Source organism: Triticum aestivum, chromosome 2A, assembly GCF_018294505.1.
Source record: "Triticum aestivum cultivar Chinese Spring chromosome 2A, IWGSC CS RefSeq v2.1, whole genome shotgun sequence".
Classification (NCBI taxonomy): domain Eukaryota; kingdom Viridiplantae; phylum Streptophyta; class Magnoliopsida; order Poales; family Poaceae; genus Triticum; species Triticum aestivum.
The window spans coordinates 54515341-54523768 of record NC_057797.1 but is presented as its reverse complement, the minus strand read 5'-3'; the positions used below and the strand labels follow the sequence as shown (position 1 = coordinate 54523768).

The 8428-nt window shown below is 48.3% G+C and overlaps 1 protein-coding gene across 1 annotated transcript; it reads left to right on the top strand.

Annotated features, from left to right (window-relative positions):
* Positions 1 to 983: 983 nt before the first annotated feature.
* LOC123191486 (uncharacterized) lies at positions 984 to 3739 on the top strand. The gene is made up of 3 exons (XM_044604201.1): positions 984 to 994; positions 1686 to 1874; positions 3362 to 3739. The coding sequence occupies exons 1-3, from the start codon at positions 984 to 986 to the stop codon at positions 3567 to 3569; spliced, it is 408 nt and encodes a 135-aa protein (XP_044460136.1). The 3' UTR covers positions 3570 to 3739.
* The last annotated feature ends 4689 nt before the right edge of the window (positions 3740 to 8428 follow it).

The following is an 8428-nucleotide window of genomic DNA, read 5'->3' as shown; positions in this document are numbered from 1 at the left end:
AATGTATAAATATGGGGTAAAAAGTGGAATTCACTCTAATTTTGTATAGACTCGATCAAACATAGAGAAATTTGATTTGATTAAAAACTAATAATTTCAAATAAAAACCAAGAAGAAATATGTACGTGCAATGTAAGCATAGAAACAGGTGTGGTTAGATCTCAATCGATATTTCTCAATCAATTGGCATCAACATAGAATGTTTTTCTTTTTCTTTCCTTTTTCTTCTTCTTATGTCTCCTTCACTTTTCGCGCAAAATCAACGAGAAATGTGCAACTATAGTGGCATGTAGGCAGTGCAACTGTAGTTGCGCTTGGGCAGCGGACGTTGCACTAAGCTAATGGTCGTGCAACTGTAGTTGTGTGTCGATAATGGCAATGTTGTTTCACGCTGGGGGCGGACGAGCGGTTACACGTGGTCGACGGGGGTGCAACTGTAATTGCGTGTATGAGACGAACATGTAGTTGCGTGTGATGAGGAGATGGATATGCGGTGGTGTCCTGATGGACGTGCGTGCAATTGTAGTTGCACGCGGGAGATGGATATGCAGTTGCGTTTAGACAGATTTGAGTTGCATGTCGACTATTATGCATGCAATTGTGCCAGGTCGACAGATATTCAACTGTAATTGCGCACGGACGACAACAAAGATGTAATTGCGCATAGCATAGCCAAATTTGCTCGTGTAGGAGGCAGAACTATGACTTGGATTGGTTCGGGTCCTTCGGATGCTATGAAGCTAGCTACGATTGATTGTATGAACTGCCTCAGTTGAGTAATACATTATTTCACTCGCAAAAAAAAAAAGTTGCGCTCGAGCGACAAGTGTGCAAAAGTATACTAGTTTGAATCATTTTAAATAAAATAAATATAAGGACAAGTGTCTCCTCCCTTTGTCCCTCCTCCAAGAAAAGACGGCTAGGGTTTCTGCCTACCGTCGGCGGCGGCGCCGATCTCCCACGTCTCCTGTGCCCTTAGGGCCATGGGTGCGCGGTGAATCCTGGCCCTTGCCGGCGGGAGGGCTCCATTTTCAGGTGCTTCTTCAAGTTCTATTAAGGTTTGTGTCCTGCTCAAGAAGACGAGACGGCGACGGCTTCTTGAAGATGGAATAAGGTACTCCCCGCCTAGCCCCCTCCCCAACGGTGTGTCTCCGGCGGATCTCGCTAGATTCGGTTGGTGGTTGTCTTTGGTGGATCCGCTCGGATCCGGTCTTTGTTCATCTTTTTTCATGTGTCTTTAGGTTGGATCTTTCCAATCTAAAATTCTCTTCATCAGCGGCGGTTGCTATTCTGGGGCGTTGATCCTGTGGGACCTTAGTACGATGACTTCTCGATTGTCTACTACAACAAGTTGTGCTCGACTCCGGCGGGGAGGGGCGATGACGGCGGCGCGCCTTCGGCTCGCTTTAGTGTTTGTAGTCGTCGCTAGGTGGTCTATGAATCTGCATGTAATTTTTATTGTTTCTGATGTTCGTTGTACCGCCATGATTGAAAATGAATAGATCGACAATTTCCCAAAAAAATATAAAGACATGTAATAAAAGAAGACATAAAACATGCACCGGGGCAAAATGCACCAACCATACGCGGACGACCAATTCATTTCTCTCGGGGGAATTAACCCTAAGACGATGCCGCACGACAAAGACCCTAGGAAAGTGGGCAGATCGCGGACTTGCCCACAGCGGGCCTTGTTATATATACCCCGGCTTCGCTTCTTCCACCTTCCCATCCATCCCACCTTCTTTCACCCGCAGCGGCAGCGCACACGCTTCGCTCGCCCTCACCGGACTGCCCTCGCTCGCCCCTTCTTCCATCCACGCCCGGAGATCCAGGCGGCGGCGGCTGTCCCCTCCCCACCCCCGGCGGCGCAGGTAGCTCCCCGCCCCCATCCCCCTCCCCTCCCCCCACGCGTTGTACTTCCGGCCCCGCGGGAGAGAGAGCGGCGCCGGGTCGTCGCACCCTGGCCCCGCGGCGACGAACTTGAGCAAGGTAGGACGTAGGAGACGGAGGATCTAGCGGCGCTTCTCGAGCGCGCGGCGGTTCCCGGGGTACGGGCTCTAGCTCGCGCAGCGCCTCCTCGAGGCGGGAGGCGTCGACGGGGTGGTGGTGCAGGGTGAAGAAGCCGTCGAGCCGCTCGCCCGCGTGGGTGGCCACGAAGCGGACGAGCGGGTCGAGGTAGGGGTCGCCGGTTACCGGACTCACCTGAGGCGCGGCCCCGGCGCGGGGTGTGGCATTGGGATGCGGTGAGGGTTTGGGGGCGGGCCGCGTCGGCGGAGGGTGAAGGAGAAGGGCCGGCGGGAGAGCGGCGCCCCCACGCTCACTTTTGCCGCATTGTGTGATCTGAATTTGGCGTCAGTTTTCGACTGATTTGGGTTTACTACTTGTCAATTGTGAATTTGTGATCGGCTTCCTCCGATCTGAGCGTCTAGGATGTTGATAAGTTTGCTTGTCGATTGGGTCAAATATGCAGGTTCCCTTTCTAACAATACGCTGACCGATCATGTCGAGTTAGATGATCGTTTGCTACGCAGCGTGGGTTCAGAGATGATCTCGTTCGGCCGGATTCGCTACGTTTTTGACTGCTTTTGATGAGTTCCCTTGTGATGGAGTCAGTTCCTCTGTTCCCATTTGTTCAGCACTTCAGCTAGGTAGCCGTAGTATTATTCTTGGGCGTGTATATAGTAGCGTGGGTTTATCTAGTTGTGAATTGTGACCGGCTTCCACGGATCGATCTGTGTCGAATCTGCAGGTTCCCTTTGTGACAATAGGCTGGACACGATCGACCAATTTTCCTTACACGAAATAATTTATCCTGCTGTTCCATGGTATTATCTTAGCTTGTTTATGCTGTGGCTTCGTGTATTCAGATCCGTTTAGGTAGCGTGTGTTCATAGATGATCTGGTTCTGCTTGATTCGCGCTTGCTTTTAATGGGTTTCCTTGTCGATTGAAGCAGTTTCGTGATGGAGTGTAATAATGACTCGGGCTGCGCGGAGTAGTACATTTTTTAGTTTACATTGATTACGTCGCTGTTCCTATTATCAGTGCCTGAATTCGAACTATTTCAACTCAGTAATAGTATTAGTATATTTCTAGTTTGTGGTAGTAATTTATCTATGCATCCAGTTTGGCCCGAGTTCATATGTTGTCCCAGTTCTTGGTATTTGTGCCGTTTACAAAAATACGCATGGAATCTGTTGTGCAAATTGCTTTACTATTTGTTAGTTTGCCTACATAGAGCTAGTAGGCTTCTGCAGCACATTGTAGCGCTGCTGTTTACATTCGTTTGATATGGCACCTGTGCTTTCTGTCGCTAGGAATTCCGATTGGGCTGCTAATACAGTGTTGACTGCATGCAGATATGGCCAAGGATGCGAAGGCCAAGGGTCTAGGCACCAAGGACAGGCTGAAACTGGTGGAGGAGTATACAAGACCCGCCCCTGCCAGAAGCCACTCTTCGAGGCGGCCACTACCCTTGGCCACTCCAAGTCCGTATGTGATGCTTACAAAGCAAAGATGGAGAAGGAGGCCGCGAAGAAGGCCAAGAAGTCAGCATCGTCTAAGTGAAGCTCCCTCGACTTCTTTCCGTAACCGTGCAAAGAACTTCGAAACCTCGTATATGTAGTGTCTGTAGTAACAGACTTGGCTCGAGAAGTTTGTAGTAACGCACCTGGTTCAAGTTGTTCGAGGCTGCAGTGAGTGAACTTTGAACAGCTCCTTCGTACTATACAAGCTTTCTAGTAACTCCTATATCTCTTTGCATATTGGAAACTTTGAACAAACTATACTTACAATATGTGACCATGATAAGCCATACGAAGCCTTCACTGCTTCACAACAGCTTTCCAATACTGCCATTCAAATTACTCAGATATATTGGCTATGTAAGGCCCGATCATCTTAGTTTATACGTACTACAGAGAAAGGGTCATAAACCCAAACCCGTAATTTTCATGTGGCATCTAGCGAGTCCGGAAGATTTAACTGAACTCACTAGAACATGTCCAAACAAACTTTCCCGAGCGACGAGGACGACGACTACAACAATAAAGCCTTTCAGTCATAAAAATATTGAGGGATAAAGTTGAAACACATAAGATCTCGAGGCCTATAATTTTGGCACGCGGATAGCTAACTTCCAAGCACCTTGTCCATGACTAGTTCTTTGATGATATTACACTCCTTCATGTCTCTCTTACGGATTCTTCACATGTCAAGTTTGGTCTATCCGATCTATATTGACATTATTAGCATGCTTTACTATTTCACTATGCATCGATGCTTCTGGAGGTCTAGGTTGTGTATGCCCAAACCATGTAGAAGACGTTGGACAAGCTTCTTGTCAATTGATGCTACCCAACGTATATCATTATTTCGGACCTAATCCTTTTTTTGTGCCACACATATCCATCTTGGCATGTGCATCTTGACTATACCTAACTGTTGGACATCATCTTTTATGGCATCTCCAAGGCGGATCTGTAAACCTCCCGCATCCGTCCGGACCGTGCTGTCCGGACGACGGAAGCTATCCAACGCCGAGTTGTATCGGTCCGGACGTGATTTCTCCCGCAAACCGGAGGCAAACATGGGGGAGGTTTGCGGGAGTCTGGACCGATCCCAAGCCCTCTTTTGGCCGCCCTGACCCACCAAAACCCCCCTCCCCCACCCCCGCGCGCTGCCGTCCGGCGACAGCTGCCCGTATTCATGCCGCTCTAAAGCGTGCCGCTCAACATTGAAGACGGCTCAGGGCGGACACGACCTCTCACTGCCTCCGCCATTGAAAGCGGCGCATCGGCCGAGGGCGCCGCCGGCGACGCGTCCCCGATGTCCACGCTTGTTCAATGCCGGAGACGCGTAACTGGACGGGACGAGACGGATATCTACTACGCCCGTTCAATGCCGCTGTCCGTCCGACTGCCGCCATTAAGCAGGCTCCCCGGCCGAGAAACACACTCCGGCGCTGCGCATTGACGCACCCAGACGCCTCACGTCACCTGAATCCGCTATATAAAGGTGGCCACTGTTGGGGAACGTAGCAGAAATTCAAAATTTTCCTACGTGTCACCAAGATCTATCTATGGAGAAACCAGCAACGAGGGGAAGGAGAGTGCATCTACATACCCTTGTAGATCGCTAAGCGGAAGCGTTCAAGAGAACGGGGTTGAAGGAGTCGTACTCGTTGTGATCCAAATCACCGGAGATCCTAGTGCCGAACGGACGACACCTCCGCGTTCAACACACGTACAGCCCGATGACGTCTCCCATGCCTTGATCCAGCAAGGAGAGAGGGAGAGGTTGAGGAAGACTCCATCCAGCAGCAGCACAACGGCGTGGTGGTGATGGAGGAGCGTGGTGATCCAGCAGGGCTTCGCCAAGCACTATGAAAGACGAGGAGAAAGAGAGGTAGGGCTGCACCAACAGGGAGAGGAACTCGTGTGTATTGGGCAGCCCAAAACCTCAACTATATATAGGGGGAGGGGAGGGGCTGCGCCCCCACCTAGGGTTCCCTCCCTAGGGGTGGCGGCAGCCCCCTAGATCCCATCTAGGGGCGGCCAAAGGGAGGGGAGAGGGGGAGGCGCACCAGGGTGGGCCTTAGGGCCCATCTGCCCTAGGGTTTGCCCCCTTCTCCTCTCCCTTGCGCCTTGGGCCCTTGTGGGGGGGCGCACCAGCCCACCTGGGGCTGGTCCCCTCCCACACTTGGCCCATGCAGCCCTCCGGGGCTTGTGGCCCCACTTGGTGGACCCCCCGGGACCCTCCCGGTGGTCCCGGTACGTTACCGATAGAACCCGAAACTTTTCCGGTGACCAAAACAGGACTTCGCATATATAAATCTTTACCTCCGGACCATTTCGGAACTCCTCGTGACGTCCGGGATCTCATCCGGGACTCTGAACAATATTCGGTAACCACATACAAACTTCCTTTATAACCCTAGCGTCATCGAACCTTAAGTGTGTAGACCCTACGGGTTCGGGAACCATGCAGACATGACCGAGACGTTCTCCGGTCAATAACCAACAGCGGGATCTGGATACCCATGTTGGCTCCCACATGTTCCACGATGATCTCATCGGATGAACCACGATGTCAATGACTTAATAAATCCCGTATACAATTCTCTTTGTGTATCGGTACGATACTTGCCTGAGATTCGATCGTCGGTATCCCCATACCTTGTTCAATCTCGTTACCGGCAAGTCTCTTTACTCGTTCCGTAATACATCATCCCGTGATCAACTCCTTGATCACATTGTGCACATCATGATGATGCCCTACCGAGTGGGCCCAGAGATACCTCTCCATTTACACGGAGTGACAAATCCCAGTCTCGATTCGTGCCAACCCAACAGACACTTTCGGAGATACCTGTAGTGTACCTTTATAGCCACCCAGTTACGTTGTGACGTTTGTCACACCCAAAGCACTCCTACGGTATCCGGGAGTTGCACAATCTCATGGTCTAAGGAAATGATACTTGACATTAGAAAAGCTTTAGCATACGAACTACATGATCTTGTGCTAGGCTTAGGATTGGGTCTTGTCCATCACATCATTCTCCTAATGATGTGATCCCGTTATCAATGACATCCAATGTCCATGGTGAGGAAACCATGACCATCTATTGATCAACGAGCTAGTCAACTAGAGGCTTACTAGGGACATGGTGTTGTCTATGTATCAACACATGTATCTGAGTTTCCTATGAATACAATTCTAGCATGGATAATAAACGATTATCATGAACAAGGAAATATAATAATAATCAATTTATTATTTCCTCTAGGGCATATTTCCAACAGTCTCCCACTTGCACTAGAGTCAATAATCCAGTTCACATCGATATGTGATAAACACTCAAGGTCACATCCCCATGTGACTAACACCCAAAGAGTTTACTAGAGTCAATAATCTAGTTCACATTACCATGTGATTAACACTCGATGAGTTGTGGGTTTGATCATGTTATGCTTGTGAGAGATGTTATAGTCAACGGGTTTGAATTCCTTAAGATCCATGTGTGCTTTACAAATCTCTATGTCATCTCCTAGATGCAGCTACCACGTTCTATTTGGAGCTATTCCAAATAACTGTTCTACTATACAAATCCAGTTTACTACTCAGAATAATCTGGATTAGTGTCAAAGTTTGCATCGGCGTAACCCTTTACGACGAACTCTTTTACCACCTCCATAATCGAGAAAATTCCTTAGTCCACTAGTTACTAAGGATGACTTTGACCGCTGTCCTGTGATCCATTCTTGGACCACTCTTGTACCCCTTGACTGACTCATGGCAAGGCACACTTCAGGTGCGGCACACAGCATAGCATACTGTAGAGAGCCTATGACAAAAGCATAGGGGACGACCTTCGTCCTTCCTCTTTCTTCTGCCGTGGTCGAGCTTTAAGTCTTAACTTCATACCTTACAACTCAGGCAAGAACTCCTTCTTTGACTGATCCATCTTGAACACCTTCAAGATCATGTCAAGGTATGTGCTCATTTGAAAGTACCATTAAGCGTTTTGATCTATCCTTGATGCTCAATGTTCAAGTAGCTTAATCCAGGCTTTCCATTGAAAAACACTTTTCAAATAACCCTATATGCTTTCCAGAAATTCTATGTCATTTCTGATCAACAATATGTCAACAACATATATTCATCAGAAATTCTATAGTGCTCCCACTCACTTCTTTGGAAATACAAGTTTCTCATAAACCTTGTATACACCCAAAACTTTGATCATCTCATCAAAGCATACATTCCAACTCCGAGATGCTTACTCCAGTCCTTAGAAGGATTGCTAGAGCTTTGCATACTTATTAGCATATTTCAGGATTGACAAAACCTTCCGGTTGTATCACATACAACCTTTCCTCAAGAAAATCGTTGAGGAAACAATGTTTTGACATCCTATCTGCAAGATTTCATAAATAATGCAGTAATCACTAATATAATTCCAACAGACTCTTAGCATCGCTACGAGTGAGAAAGTCTCATTGTAGTCAACTCCTTGAACTTGTCGGAAAACATCTTAACGACAAGTCGAGCTTTCTTAATGGTGATACTTACCATAATTGTCCGTCTTCCTTTAAAATCCATATGTACCTAACAGCCTTACGACCATCAAGTAGTTCTTCCAAAGTCTACACTTTGTTTTCATATATGGATCCTCTCTCGGATTATATGGCCTCGAGCCATTTTGGAATCCAGGCCCACCATCGCTTCTCCATAGCTCGTAGGTTCATTGTTGTCTAGCAACATGACTTCCAAGATAGGATTACGTACCACTCTGAAGTAGTACGCATCCTTGTCATCCTACGAGGTTTGGTAGTGACTTGATCTGAAGTTTCATGATCACTATCATAAGCTTCCACTTCAATTGGTGTAGGTGCCACATGAACAACTTCCTGTGCCCTGCCACA